At 36.5% G+C, this 16,338-nt stretch overlaps 1 protein-coding gene across 2 annotated transcripts in view; it reads right to left on the reverse strand.

Moving 5' to 3' along the window:
- Positions 1 to 16,338, reverse strand: part of Rb1 (RB transcriptional corepressor 1) — a 137,931-nt gene that overhangs the window by 99,843 nt on the left and 21,750 nt on the right. The window contains exons 3-4 of one of the 2 annotated variants that reach the window (XM_036199022.1): positions 6,209 to 6,324; positions 4,782 to 4,901 (exon numbers count right to left, since the gene is read on the reverse strand). In XM_036199022.1, coding sequence (XP_036054915.1) covers positions 4,782 to 4,901; positions 6,209 to 6,324 — 236 coding nt within the window. The remainder of the gene's footprint in view (positions 1 to 4,781; positions 4,902 to 6,208; positions 6,325 to 16,338) is intronic. The other variant, XM_036199021.1, reaches the window with a different exon arrangement.

Raw genomic sequence — 16,338 nt, forward strand, 5'->3', positions numbered from 1 at the left:
TCATTACAGATGGTTGTGAGCCACCATGTGGTTGCTGGGAATTGAACTTCAGGACCTCTGGAAGAGCAGTCAGTGCTCTTAACCACTGAGCCATCTCTCCATCCCTGGGACAGCTATTTTTAGTGGTCAACTTGACTACATCTGGAATTAACTAAAACCTCGAAATAGAGGGCACATCTGTGAGGGATTTCTGCCTAATTTGAAATGGGAAGATCTACTTCTAAAATGAATCTCTGAATTAGGAAAACACACCTTTAACCCAGATCTTGAGGTGGGAAGACACCCCTTGCAGATCTTTAATCCAAATCTAATCTGGGCTATGCCTTCTACTGGGACGCCTATATAAAACAGGGGAAAAGGAAGCTTTTGCTCTTTACCTGCTTGCCCTCACCTTGCTAGCAAGTCCATTCCTTCACTGGCATTATAGTCTACTTTAGGATTCTAGCTTATACTGAAAACCAGCTGAGACATCCAGCCTTGTGGAGGAGCAACTACTGAATTCTTAGACTTTCCATTCATAGCTAGCCATTGTTGGATAAGCTGGATCACAACCTGTGAGTCTCTCTAGCAAATCCCCTTTCTAGAGAGAGAGAGATTCAGTCTATAAGTTCTATTACTCTCAAGGACCCTGACTAATAGGTACTCTCATTAACTTGCTTTAGACATTAGAAAACAAAGTACCCAACGTAGGTAACTCGTTTATCCAAGATCACCCAGCGCATGCTCATGATTAGGTTAGCATCCAGGTGTGCATGACTACATCTCCACTGAGCCCTACTACAGCTTCTCTTTTTTGGTAGACAACACATCCAACTACTGTTTTTGAGAGAGAGAAGGAAGGATGGATAGGAACTTCTATCTTCTCTGTTACAAGGGCACATTTGTACTTCATAACGCGGAAGGGAATCTACACATGCTTCTGTAAAGAGCTCATCATGGTCACACCTCAGTGGTTTGTTCAAGTAGCCCCAGTCTAGGTGGTGCCTCAGAGGAATGCAATAAGGCGAAACAACCTTAAGAGTGTAAATCCAGCTTCACGAAGAGAGAAGATAATGAGAGCAAACTTCAGGGAAGATAGAGAAGCCCTGTCACAAGAATCTCAACTGGGCCAGAGTCACAAGGCTAGCTTTGGAACACTGCCTGCTACTGCTCCTGTTCCCTGGACAGTTTGCTAGCATGGATGACAGGGAAGACAGCACTGGGAGTTAATCGGTGGTTTCTCCAATAGCTGAGTCTCTAAATGAAGCACATCTTGAAGATTCAAATCCTCATGCTCATTGGTGTTTGTGTCAATGGTCATCATGAACTCTCATATTCCAGTTATGTTTGAAGAAAATTCTGTGAAAACTGTTGTCTGAGATCCCACTGACTAACCTGGAAATACTGCTCTTAGGAATAACATCCAGGAAGATCCTGAACACTTCAAAATTGTCTACATAACTTCTAAAGCTTTTGAATTTCAATATGTAGTAGATCCGATATTCTTTTCTTCTTTCCCCTCTGAATTTTCTGGCATCTAAGAAATTATCTGAAACTTTCTTCTCCCCACCCTTCCAAACTACTTAAAGTTACTCTTCAAAATACATATATGAGAAAATTCATGTTAATCATCTTAATATTATTAGTTATTGTTAATGAATATTAGGAGAAATTTTCTAGTTTAATGGTATTTCTATTGATCACTCACTATTCTCTGTTTAGAGAAAAAGATGGCAAACCGCCTAAACAAACTATTCTGTAAAGTCTGAAAATCACTTATGAGGTCATTCCCCTTTCTAACATCCGTTTTTACTTTCCCCTCAATTCCCAGGATATCAACTGCAATTTATAAGTGGAAATATAATAAATAAATAAATAAATAACCTTAAAACATAAACTGGTATCAAAGCAGAGTACTGATGTCAGACAAGAGAGGAAAACTACCTGGAATTATCCAATTAAAATTATTACAGTAGAAATGTGGATGGAGAAATCTTACAGGGCCCCATCCCTAGACAAATAACTCCAGGCAATTAAGGAATGCTGAGAGTAGGAAAATAATTTTCCCCAGGGAGGAGCCCATTAACTGGTTATCCAATAACAAATGGTTAGCCCTGAAATCATATACACAGAAGTAACATTAAATGGACTCAGCAGGTTATAATTACAGATTTTGTATACATGTAACAACATCAAAGAAAATGAGGCAACAGATTTAAAAGGAAGCAGGTGCACAGGGTGGGGGGTCTGGGAAGAGTCAGAGGAAGGAAAGGGAATGGGGAGAAATGATGTAATTATATTTTAATAATAAAAATAAAACTATTATAGCACAAAGTAGTAACTTTTTTAAATAATAAAATTATTATAGCAAAAAGTACCCCCAAATAACCCCTAGCCCTCAAATTCTAAATCTAGAAATAATCTGATGATCTTGTTTTTTGTTTTTGTTTGTCTTTTAGTACTGATTTGTATAGAATTTTCTTTCACTCTTAAAGTTTCAATTCATTCTTATTTATGTTTATGTGTCTGTATCCCTGTTGTTTATACACACATCTATGCAGAGCTACAGGTAGTTGTAAGCCACCAGAAGTGGATGCTGGGGTAGAATTCCCATAATCTGCAAGAGCAGCAAGCATTCTTAACCACCGAGCAATCTTTCCAGCCCACTATAATTTCCTTAACAATTGTTTCAGTGAAGTTTTTGCTTACTTTGTTTATTAAGGATGAGAAACCTCTACTATAATTCTGGACAGCTTCTTTTGAAGCATTTCATGCTATGCACTATTGGCTTGGTTTTTCCCTTGTGCACTGTCACAATCATAGTATATGCTAACTTATGTATTTGACACTACAAATATATTATTTTTCATTAAAACTGGTGTATAATTGTTTGATTATGGTTATAATACTCAAAATGGGGTTATGAAGAGTTTTTTCAAATTTTCAGAGATCTAAATAATATCATGACAGAAATCTCTGAACTTTTTCATATTTGGGGCCATAGTCTTATGAAAACTGCTGAGATGATGAATTATGTGGTTATGGAAACATTTAAAGAATTTTAAAAGATCACTTAAATTTTAAAGAAACAAAACAGTATATATGTTTATCATATATAAATAATACACACATACATATATTAATATTATGAGATCCTTAATGTAAAACAGTAGCCTAAGGAAATAAACATTCCAAAATGATAGTTCTATAGCACTGAAATATTTTCTTGATTCTCACTTTGTTTAGGACTATCTATACTATCCAAGTACTCTATAATCAGTTCACACTTCTTAGGCAACTTATTTGTCATTTCTTTTTAATAATTAAAAAGAAATTTTTTTTCTTGTGCAAAAGTCTATACTTTAATAAAAAGGCAGGGAGGAGGCAGTGGCATTACATTACAATTAAAAACAGCATGAAAAGAGCAAAGGCCAGGCCTCATGGTAGGAAGTCTTTAATAGGCAGAGATATCGTAGTGAGTTCAAGACCAGCCTAGTCTACATGGTGAGCTCCAGACCAGCTATAGCTATGTAACTACATAGAGGAACCCTGTTTAGGGAGGGAGGGAGGGAAAAAAAGGCAAGGGATTATTTCAAAAATTCTAGGGCAAATCTAGAAATGGTATTGCATGCCTGTGATCCCAGTATCCAGAAGGCTGAGGTAGAATATGAGTTCAAGACCAGGTTAGGATGGCCTGTCTCAAAAACTAAGTAAAATGGGGATATGCTGGGGATGTAGCTTAGATCTATATGTTTAAGGTTAGACTGATATATATGAGACCCTATGTCCAAAGAGAGGAGGAGGAGGAAAAAGAGAACAACCCCAAGCCCAACTTTTGGGGCCTTTTTCCTCCATTTTTTCCACTTCCATCATCACAGCTCTCTTGTTTTAGTAGTAACACATCAATTAAAAAGCAAAGGCAAAGAAAACAGTTACATGCCTCATGAAGATACTTCTTTCTAGCTGCCCCCATCCTCATTCACCCCAAAACATCAAGGACCCTCCTTTATATTTTTGAGACAGACTATATGTAGCCTTGGCTGTCCTGCAACTTACTATGTAGACGGCCTCAAACTCACAGAGATCTGCCTGCCTCTGCCTTCTGAGTGCTGAGAATAAAGGTGTGTGCCACCATACCCAGCCTCCACTTTTCTCCTTTCTTTTTATCGTCCTACTACAAAGTTACTTACTGAGCTAAAACATTACTTTTTCGTGTGTTCATGCTCAAATGTAGTGAGCTCCAAACAAACAGTAAAATAGTAACAGACACACGTCATATTAAGGACTATAATACTGGGGTTGGAAGACTATACTTGTATGAAAAACACATTTTTAAAAATGCAAGCGAAGTTTAGTCATGACTTTCCAGTTGAATAGTGCTGGTGGAGTCTTCCCGACTACCACTTGGAGCACAGACCACAACTTAGTGACACAGGTCACACACCTTCCATTGACAATATGATTTCCTTCTAAACTGGAAGAAGTTAAAATTTAGATCACTATTCAGAACTGTAAGTTCTACTAGACAAAATGGGAAGCAAGCTCAAAGTCTGAAGAAGCAAATGACAGGAAAGGCTGGTAAAATCAGTTAATTTGGGGCAAGTGTTCTGAATGTTTATGAATAGATAAATTACCTAAGAATTAATAAAAATAATAGCAAAAGGGATAAGGCTATGAGATAATACTTTTATTAAATACCTAACAGTTCTCAGATTAAATCTCACTGAACAGTGATGTGAAAAACTTGGGTTATAAAAATAAAAAACAAAAAAAGGTGTAAACCTAATAAAATTTTATCTTACCGTTCTAATTTGCTGTAGAGTGCACATAACACATTGTACTTCTTCAATAGTCTTGACACAGCATTATCAACTTTGGTACTGGTATCAATTTCTTTTAGTAAATCAAAGAATTTATAGACACTATAAAGAATAGAAAAATAATGCATGAGTAGCTATCAAAATTTGTTATTTCATTTCAAAGCATATATATTTCATTCAGAAGATTACCTGTTCTACACTAAATCACTGTATGTCCTTTGGAAGGGTTGCATTTGTTTTTGCATTTTACCAGAAGTAACCCATCCCCAACATCCACCTACCCCTGACTATATCTACTTAAAGTTAAGAGAACAAGAAAAGCTGGGGCATAAAAGTATGTATATTTGTTTCTAAATATATGTGTATGGGGTTTTTTTTAATTAAATTTATTTTAACTGATGCATAAAAGTCCAATAATTGAACATTTTAGGGGAGCACCACGTGATGTATTCATACATGTAAGAAAAGAAGAGGGTGTGGGAGAAAAGAAAGAAAGAAAGAAAGAAGTATATTGAGAAAATGTATAGAACCCAGAAAAAAAAAAAAAAAAGCAATCAACCTTAGAGCAGGGCAATGTTTATAGGAGTACAATACCTGTCCTGAGAGGTAATGAATACCATGGAAACTTGTTATAATAAAGTTGTCTTTTTCTAAGGGTAATTTAAGGGATGGCAAAGAAATAATACATTTATTTACCAATCTGGTAAAATTACTTACTGCTTTGTTTTGTAAATATACTACAAAGAAAATAACAGGAGTCCTGTAAGTTTAATACAAAATCTGCTAATTACTTGAGAACAAACTAATATACTTTTAAAGGTTAAAAAAAATGTGCTAAGGAATTTCTGGGTCAAGTGTTATAATCAATACTGAATATATAGCAGTTTTTAAATGTACGTAATTAAAATATCTACTATGCTAAAATCTTCAAGTTAAATAAATCTTATTTAAGATAGACTCACTACTTTTTAAAAGATTTATATCTTTTTTTACTTCTAATTAGAGGTGGGGTGTGTGTGTGTGTGTGTGTGTGTGTGTGTGTGTGTGTGTGTGTGTGTGTGTTTATATGGGCAGTATGTGCAGGTGCACATGAACACCAGGGGACAAGGGTTCAGTTCCTAGTGCTCACATGATGACTCACACCACCCATAATTCCACTTCCAAAGGAACTGCTGCTCTCTTCGGGCACTGCACATTGTGCACTTACATGCAGGCAAAACATAAAAGAACAAATAATAAATTCTCTAAAAAAAAAATCTAAACTTCAACCAACCCTATCAGAAAATGGCAAGTCACTATTTGTCCTGAATCTGTTATGTTTAATTATAGCATTTCCACCAACTTCTTAAAGTGTATTAAAACTTTAAAGCACATTTTAAATGGCAGAACTTTTATGACAGAGTTTTTACCTGGTTTCTATGGTTTTTTGTAGCTCAGTAAAAGTGAATGGCATCTCATCTAGGTCAACTGCTGCAACAAAGATACAGATGCCCCAGAGTTCCTTCTTCTTTTGAATATATCCTTCCTAGGAATAAAAAGGTTCAAATATTTTATTATGTCACTCACACACTGGATACCATGGTAAAGCTGAATTACATATGGTTTTTCCTCATCAAACATAAAAATGTATTTTTAAATTCTTATTATGGCATATGCTTGAAAATATTTTACTTTATATTAATATAAACACTCAAAATTTAAATTATAAGGCAAAAAAATTACCAGGAGGATTAAAAAGTTAAACCACTTTGGGAAACTTGGAGTCTGTCAGCTCTTTGAAACAGTTTCTTAGTAACACAGTATTATTAAAGCCACATTAAAAGATTCTGTAATTTTATCATTTAAAACTTTTTTTCCAGAAAAAAAAAAAAAGCTGTCTTACTTATCAGGGTATACTTCTTTTGCTTTAATTTATCCGTTTTTATTTCCTTTTGTTCATTCAAGCATTTACTGGCTTTGTGCAATTTCTTAAATAATCCACCTGCACGATGGAGTGAATGCAAATCTCACTTAATAAGAATTAAATGAAACTATGTTTAAAGCCTTGGGCATAGTGTCCAGCATACACTTAGTAACTGATCAGAAATGGCTAACACTGTAAGTAGACTATGTTTTCAGTATCATCCTTTCCCCTCAGCAATATATGCCACCTTCTAAATGTATATATCTTGTAGGTAAAATCTGGATTGTATTAAGATAAAACGAAGTGTCAGATTATCTAATTGTCTAATGTGCAGGCAGAACTACTTGCTGAGAGGACAGATGTAAGACACTTTACACATCTGGACTCTCATGTACCAGCTGAAGAATGGGAGTATCGGACTATCAAATGATTACAGATAATAGATAATTTACCATTATCCAACTATAAACCTTTCCTTCTAATATAATACTTTTAAATATAGCTATAGATCCATAAGAGTAATTAAAATTTAAAAAGAATTACAATATTAATGGTTAGGAAGAAAGAAGACAAGTGAATGCCAATAATAAACTGAAAATGGTATGACTATTTTGAAAAACAAGTTTGGCCTGTTTCTGTAAACCTAAATATATACTTTCTACATCACTTAGCAATTCTACTCCCAATACTTATGCCCAGAAGAAATTAAAACACTACTAATAAATGTAGTCCCAAACAAGAAGTGAACCAAATACAATAGCAATAGACCCAACTAGAAATAACCACAGGTAACTCTATAAACAAACTGTAATAGAAGTATGCAACAGATGCTATCTAACAAAAGGGAAAGTACTAATAAATGTAGCAACAGATAAGTCAAAATCATTATATCGAGAAAAATTCACCAAAAAAGAAAAAGCTAGACTCCAAATAGTAGCATATTCTTCCATACACAGTTCCAGAAAAGATAAAAACTCATCATTAATGTCAGAAACTACATCAGCAGCTACCCAGGGACAAGGGGATGTGCTGGGGAATGACTATAAAGATGGTAAGAGAATCCTTTTGTGACCAGAAAGTTCTGATCCTTGGTAATTATATGGGTAAGTATATCTATCAACTTTTTGAACTATGTACTTAAACTGATATAGTTTAATGTAAGAAAACTAACTCAATAAATTTGATTCAGAAACTATGTTATATATCCTGAAACTGGATATTGATTCACTCATTACAATGACAGTGATATATTCTTAGCAAATAAAACATCAACTTTTGCCTGTTTTTAATTTTTTTTTCTGAGATTATAATGTAATTACATCATTCCCACTTCCCTTTCTTCCCTCCAAACCCTCCCATGTATCCCTACCCCTGTCCTCTCAAATTCATGGCCTCTTTTTATTGCTGTGTGTATTCCTAAATACATAGATACAACCTACTCAAGCTATACGTTACTTGTAAGCACACCTTCAGGGTTGACCATCTGGTACAGGCTAACCAATCAGCGTGTTCTTCCCTGGGGAAGACTGTTTCTCCTGCCTCCGCACTCCTCAATGACTGCAGGTTTTTAGGAAGGGTTGGGGTCCTGGGGCTTTCTCCCTTTCATGTTAGCATGTCTACTGGTGCCCCCTCGTTACCTAATTCCTTTAAAAGGTTATCTTCTTAGAAACTACTAAGACACGGAAGTTGTTTGCTTCTACGATAAGTAAAGCCCTGATCGACAGTTGGAATTTTTAGACTTATCTATTCTAATTCCTGTTTGCTTCTTTGCCTCCAGCCACCTACCTCTGTTGAACATAACTGTCCTCAGTATACCTGCCTATAGCCACTGGTCTTTTCTAAAAAAAAAAAAAAACTCTTACATTCTTAGTAACTAAAACTGCTAAAATTTATTATATTGCTTACTCGTTGTTTTTAAACACCAGAAATAAAGCTTTTGTTTGATGTTGGGGATTAAAACCCAAACATCACACATACTAGACAAACAAGCTTTCTAGCACTGAGCTACATCCTCAGACCTAAGAACCTCAAATTGTATTAGAATAAAGCCCTACCACTGAACTATAGTGTGGCCACTTTGCATTTTCTTTATCTTTTTCTTTTTCTCTTTCTTTTTCTTCTCTCTCTCTCTCTCTCTCTCTCTCTCTCTCTCTCTCTCTAGCACGCGCACGCGCGCGCTCTCTCGCTCTCTCGTGTGTGTATGTGTGTGTGTAAGCTAGAGGTCAACTTTGGCTATCTTACTCAATTGTTCTCTATTATCTTTTAGGACAGGGTTCTTACTGGACCTTAACTTTACTGCTACAGCTAGACTGGCTAGTGAGGGACACCCCCCCCCACACACACACACACACAACTGACCTGTGTCTGCTGCTGCCTTTGCCCCAGGACTGGAGTTACAGCTTTGTGCTTGAGTGCTGGTAATCTAAGTCAGGTCCTCATGCTTATATAGCACTAGCATTTTGTCCACTGACTCATCTCCCCAGCCTTTCATTTTCTTAAATGACGTATTTCAAAGAGTAGTAGCTTTAAAATTTGGTTTAAATCAATTTGTTGTTGTTTTTTCTTTTATGGCTCATACTTTTAGTGATATCTATGAAAGTTTTCTCTAACATAGTTTCACAATGATTTCTTGTATGTCATACTCTATAGACTTTTAGGTCTAGGACTCATTAGAACTAGTTTTTATAAATATTAAAGATAGAAAATGAATTCTTTTAGTTGATATTTATTGGTGATCCACATCATGCTTGTAAAGGTTGGGGAACAACTTGGCAGAAGTTGTTCCTCTCCTTCCACTATGTGGGTTCCAAGGGTCCAACTCAGGCTGTCAAGCTTGGCAACAAGCACCTTTACCCACTGTTCCATCTCTCAGACCCTGGAAATGAATTTTTTACAACTAGATATCCAGTTGCTCCAGCTTCATTTGTTGAAAGGAACAGCCTCCCTCTATTGAATTACTTTTGCATCTCTCTAGAAAATGAACTGACAATAAATTTGTGGTCTATTTCCAAATTCTCCACTCTACTCCACTGATCTACCTACCACTTATATTTTCACCAATACTATGTCAAGATTGTTGTAGCCTTAAAGATTCTGAACATTTTTAGATGAGTTTAATTCTTCTGTCAATTCCACCAAGAGTGCTATACTTTTAACTCATAATCTGCATTTATATTTTAATGACATGGCTGGAGAGTCACACTCGCCTCATTTTCCTTCAGCCTACCTCTGTGACCTCCAGCTTCATGAGCACTTGCACTGGTGTGCACATACACACAAGTACACATCATTTTAAAAAGAAACACTTAAAATTATAAAGGGGACTCTGAATAGCACTTTACAAATTATTAAAACAAAAAATAATCACTTCTCAAGTCAAAACAACCACACACAAAAGGTAAAACTTGTGGAGGAAAATGGATAGACACTTGGCAAATTTTTTTTTAAAAGTACCTTTCAAAAACCAGATTCTGAACATACTAAATCTTAGAATAGTGTCAACAGAATGATATGTTGTTAATATGTGTCAAGATCCTTATAAGTACAGTTAAGAATTCATCCACTGAAAATAGACTAGAAAGCTTGGTCAAGATCCTTGTAACAGATGTTCTAATAGCTACTTACATACCTCAAACAGTGGCAAACACCTAAATATCTTAAAATAAATGGCTAAATAATACTAGAGCTGTATTATGGGATCATACAAAATCCTAAGACATTTTCAAAGAATAGTATAAGCACATGGAAAAACGCCCAAGATATAATGGTTATGTGGGAAAATAAACTACAAAACTATTTACATTTCTTTATTCTAATTATGTAAAAAACAAACAAAAAAGAAAACTAATACAGTATCTCTAAAATGGGTTCTTATCTCTAGAGCTATTAGGGTCATAAACAGTTTTCATTTTCTTCATTAATACCCAATATATCTTCTTAATTAACATAACTGTAAAATAGGAGATGCAGCAATAAAAATTGCTAAATTTATGAAAAGCAACATAGAAGAATTAGAAATACATGATAAAAATTGTGAAAACATCAAAATTTCAATTATATATTAATACTTTGAATCAAAATACACAACCAAAACTTTACATGGCTATCTATTACGCTATCATTTAGTTGTGTTTATTTAAACCACCCTAATGACAACCCCAAATTAGTGACAATTTATTTGAGTTTTCTTTTTGACAATATTCTAGCTTATAAAAGAGCTCCACCAAGTGGTGACGATACGTATCTTGAAAACAAAACTAAAGTATGAGAAAATTACAACTTAAGCTATCAGAACATAAATCTGTGAAATTGATTGGAATTTCACAATGTTAAAAAAAATATTCTTGGGACGATGAGATTCCCAGCGGGTAAATGCTCATGCCCAAGACTGACCATTTGAGCTTTATCCTCGGAACTCATATGGTAGAAAGAGAACTTATTCTTGGAAGTAGTCCTCTGACTTCCACACTCATGTCATGACATGCGTGCCCCTTCACACACACAATAAATAAAAAAGAATAAAAACAGAAGAATAGTATTCTCATTAGCCTATATTTTTGAAATATGAAAAAAGAAAACTAGCGAGCTGAAATATGTTAAATGCAGTCAAAACAGTAAGGTTGAGCTATGCATTAAGTGTGCTATAGAAAGCCTTGAAACAGAAGAGCTACTTTCTTCTGTGCTTGGATTTCCTCTTCACCTAGGTTTTCTACGTTAACAGAAGAAATAAGATACTAATATATCAGGAAACCTCATCCTACTTGCACAGGCTGAGCTGGCAGCAGTCAGGGTTTTTGTTTGTTTGTTTGTTTGTTTTTGGTTTTGTTTTTTCAAGACAGGGTTTCTCTGTGTAGCTTAGAAGCCTGTCCTGGAACTCACTTTATAGACCAGGTTGGCTTTGAACTCACAGAGATGTGCTTGCCTGCTTCCCAAGTACTGGGATTAAAGGTGTGAGCCACCACCGCCCAGCTAGGCAGCAGTCAGTATTAAGGACATTCTTGGACATGTACAGATGATGCAGGAGTGGCAGAGTCACAAAGAAAGGTAAGAGCTAACCTGCCTGACTCAACCACAGTTTGATAAGACATGCTGGGTAAATACCAGGTTAGTCAATCATTTTAGTTACATAATACATTTGAGGAGGCAGTTAACTCTACTCCCAGAAAATCATGAACCTGGCCCTATGCCCAAAAGATGAACAACCAAGATTCCTTCCTTAAAGACTGAATACAGAACTCAGTGTACAGCTAATCTAAGCTCCTCCCTGGACTGTGACTGACTTGCCTGTTCATTTTCCTCTATCTCAAAGAAATGCATAAGTATCTTGAAGGCAGAGAAATTCTACTTCCCTACTGCACCCTCCGGAGTGTAGGACACTACCCAGCACTAAAACAGCATGGAATGCACAGAGTTTTAAGTTGTAGCCGTGTCTATGCCTTAATGTAAGATACAGTAGCTTTCAGATTTTCTTTCTTATTTTCCTTAACATGATCAGAGAAGCAAGCATCAAGAGAATCACCCAAAAAGTCTGTTGATTCTACCCTGGTTTCTTCAGGTTCCATCCACATGCTAACAGCAAATTAGTAGCACCAGCTAAATAATTCACACAAAGAAATGACATCACAGGTCTCGTTTTTTTATACAGGGAACATAACTGACCTAGAATTTAGCTTCTAATATTCATTAGTGATTTTAAAAATGTCCAGAAAACTACAAATTGAGAGGTACTTCCTCAATTTAATAAAGAACATCCACAGAATATCAGCTGTTAAGTCAACAATAATCAAGCTACAATCCATGGAATCAGAGATCAGGTGTAGAATAAGGGAGTAGAGGAGACACGGAAAAGAAAACAGAATAGTTACGGTGGTGGGACATGAATAGGAAGATCAAATGGAGAGGGGATGAAGGAAGAAATATAGAGAGAGGCAGCTAAAACTAAGGACCATTTGAGGGGTAGTGTGGAAACCTAATACAGTAGAAGCTTCGTAAAATATATACATAAGAAGGTGAAATACAAAATGAAATTGCCAAATAACAGGGAAGACAGACCCCCAACTGGACATTCCTTGTCATCAAATGAAACTTCCAGTATCAAGACTGAGTTATATTTAATTAGGCTAATGGCTAAAGGGGTCCCATGGGAACCCCCAAACAACCCAGATTGTTGCCAAAACTATAGGTTGCTCTTAGCAAACTGATATCAAGGACCCATTGCTGAGAACAACACCTACACAACTCAATGAAAACAGCAAAGTTAAGCTGGTGCCTATATAAAGCCTTTATCCTTACATTCTAGCATATTTGGTAAAGCAGGTACTCTGCACACTACCAAAGGAGATGCGAAAACACCAACCCAGCCACAAACCCTACAATGGTGTCCTGCCTGCAAGATATGCTAGGGCAATGGTGACACAATGTCTGTGGGAGTAACCAACCAGTATCTGCTTAGACTAAAGGCCCACTCCATGAGATGGAACCTATATCCAACAGCTCTGGAATGACAAGAACCTGAGATTCGATAGCCCAGGGACCTAGGGTAAAATCAAACACCACTGTTCTACTAAAAGAGCATGGCAATAAAACGATTCCTAATGACATTCAGTTATAGTCATAGATAGGTGTCTTGCTCAACCATCATCAAAGAGATTTCCTTCTACATCAGATGGGAACAAATACAGAGATCCACAGCCAGACATTATACAGAGTGAGAGACCTTGGAACACTTCTGCCCTAAATTCAATATACCCATTAAATCCCTCCCCTCAGATCTCTGGGAACCCCACAGCAGAGGAGGCAGAAAGAGTGTAAGAACCAGATGGGATGGAGGACTACGAAAAAGGGCCCTCTAGATCAACATGGCAAAGCTCATAAGAATCACAAGAGAATTAGGCAGCATGCACAGAGTCTGCATAGGTCTGCACCATGTCCTCTGTGTACATATTATGGCTTCCAATTTAGTATTTTTATGGAATTTCTGTATGAATGAACGAGTGGGGTCTCTGATTCTTGTGCCTTTTCTTGGGCGATTTCCCCCAAAAAAGATGGGTCCTAGAGTTGAAAGAAGTAGACATATGTCTCTATCCTAATCCAGACACAATCTCCAATTGATAATGACTTGAAAGTAAAAACGTAGTTTCTTCCAAGAGTCTCACTGGGGAAACAAACTCTTCTTACGGGTAGGATGCATGCCCAGCAGTAGATGGACAACAGAAAACAAATATCATCCTTGGAGGTTCCTTGTCTCATAATGTCCTGCCAGGGCTGCTTCTTTCTTTTTTTTAATCTTACTTTTTATTTCATTTTTTTTCTTTTACCCTATAGGTTTTGTGTGTGTGTGTGTGTGTGTGTGTGTGTGTGTGTAAAATGGCTTCCAGTTCAGTGTTTTTATGGGATTCCTGAGTGTGTAATTAATAGGTCTTTGTTTCTTGTACTTTCTTTTTGGTTCTTTTCCTTCTGTTTGTATGATCTACCCAATTCTGATGTATTATTTTTTGTTTTATTTTATTATTATCACTTAGAAGCCTGTTTGTTTTGTTTTCTAATGAGAGACAGAAAGGGGTGGGTCTGGATAAGAGGAAAGGTGGAGAGGATCTGGGAGGAGTAGAGGGATGGGAAACCCTAATCAGAATAAATTATGTGAGAAAAAAAAATCTATTTTCAATAAAAGGAAAAAAATGTGTTCACAGAAAATCTGTAGCTAATATCATATTTATTGATGAGAGGGCAGAAACACAATACCAATGTTATCTTCACCACCCAATGACATCATTCAGGAAGCCCTGAATAGCCCAATAAAACAAAAAGGAAAAAAAAAAGTTGTTCAGATTGAAAAGAAACAAAAATGTCTTTGTCTAAAATTATTTGATCATTTATACAGAAATCCCAAAAGAATAAATATACTATGAGATCTACTAAAGTTATAATAAGAATACAGGAAACACAGTGCACAAAACCTAACTGGCTTGCTATATCTCAACAAGGAACAACAAATGGACTCCAAAGTAATAATTTTGAAAAAATACAATTAAGCATTGTGTGATGGCACATGACTTTAATCCTTGATTTATGTGAGTTCACACCCAGCCTGGAATGAGTTCCATACCAGCCAAGGATACATAATGAGACCATCTCTACATACACACACACACACACACACACACACACACACACACACACTTTATACACGAACATCCAAAATGTGAAGTTACACACAATAAAGCAGCTAATAAAGCATATACCAAATCAACATGAGGGAAGTAATAAAATTCTAAAAAAAAATTAAAATAACTAGATAATTAAAAAGATAACAGAAGTTCACAGATAGGAAGACTAAATATTGTCAAGATTTTTCAGTATTTTCAGCTTGATCTAGAGATCAATAAAATGATTCTAAAATTAACGAGGTATTGTAGTTTGGATTGAAATGTCCCCAAAAAAGATTCATATGTTCACAACTTGGTCCTTAAGGCAGCAATGTTCAGAGGCAGGGCTTTCAGAAAGTCACTGGATCAAGAATGGCAACCCATCAATGGGCTCCTAACTGAATGGTCCATCAGGAAGTGGTGGAAACTGTCAGAGGTGCATCTAGTTGAGGAAGAATGTCACTGGAGGAATGCCACTGAAGGGTCTATTTCTTGCCCCTGGGCCTTTCTTTTACACTTTCTCTATTTCATAGCCAGCAGAAGAGGTGCAGCGTGCGCTACTAAAAACTCTGAACCATGTTTGGTCTTGGCTCAGCCAGAAGTGATGGGGTCAAACTATCACAGACTGAAGCCTCTGAAATCGTAAACCAAAACAAACATTTCTACCTTTGAGATGATTTTCTCATTCATTTTTATCTCAGAGACAGAAAGCTGACCATCACAAGAGGAAAGGCATAAAATCCAAACTAGCCCATAAAACATTGAAGGACAATAAAACTGAGAGTCAACACCTAACTAAGAATTATGATAAAGCTCAACAGTAAAGATGTAGGCAATGAAAGGGGGAAAATGGAGAGTGTGGTGGTTTGAATAAGAATGACCCCCAAAGGCTCCCATATTTGAATGCTTGGTCACCAGGGAGTGGCACTACTGGAAAGGATTAGGAAGTGTGGCCTTGTTGGAGGAAGTCTGGGAGTGGCTTTGAAATTTCAAAAACCCAAGCCAAGCTCAGTGTCTCTGTTGCCTACAGATCCAGATGTAGATCTCTAACACCCTGTCTGCCTATGTGCTGCCATGCTCCCCACCATGATGAAAATGGACTAAACCTCTGAAACTGTAAGCCAGCTCCAATTAAATACTTCCTTTGTAAGAGTTGCCATGGTCATAGTCTCTTCACAGCAACAGAAGAGTGACTAAGGCAGAAATTGGTATCAGGAGTGGGGTGTTGCTGTGACAGACCTAACCATGCTGTTTGTTGGAGTAATATGAAAGATTTTAGGATTCTGGACTAAAAAAAATGGTTGGATACTTTAAGTAGAGCTTAATGGGCCATTCTAGTAGGAGCATAGAAAACAGTGGTGCTGAGGACTGTGAAGGCCCAGTTTAAGAGGTTTCAAAGAGGAATAATATTGGTAAGTGGTCTAGAAATGGTTCTTGTGTAATTTTGAAGAATGTGGCTGCTCTTTGATCTTATCTAAAAAATCTGCCTGAG

This window comes from Onychomys torridus, chromosome 9 (assembly GCF_903995425.1).
Source record: "Onychomys torridus chromosome 9, mOncTor1.1, whole genome shotgun sequence".
Classification (NCBI taxonomy): Eukaryota; Metazoa; Chordata; class Mammalia; order Rodentia; family Cricetidae; genus Onychomys; species Onychomys torridus.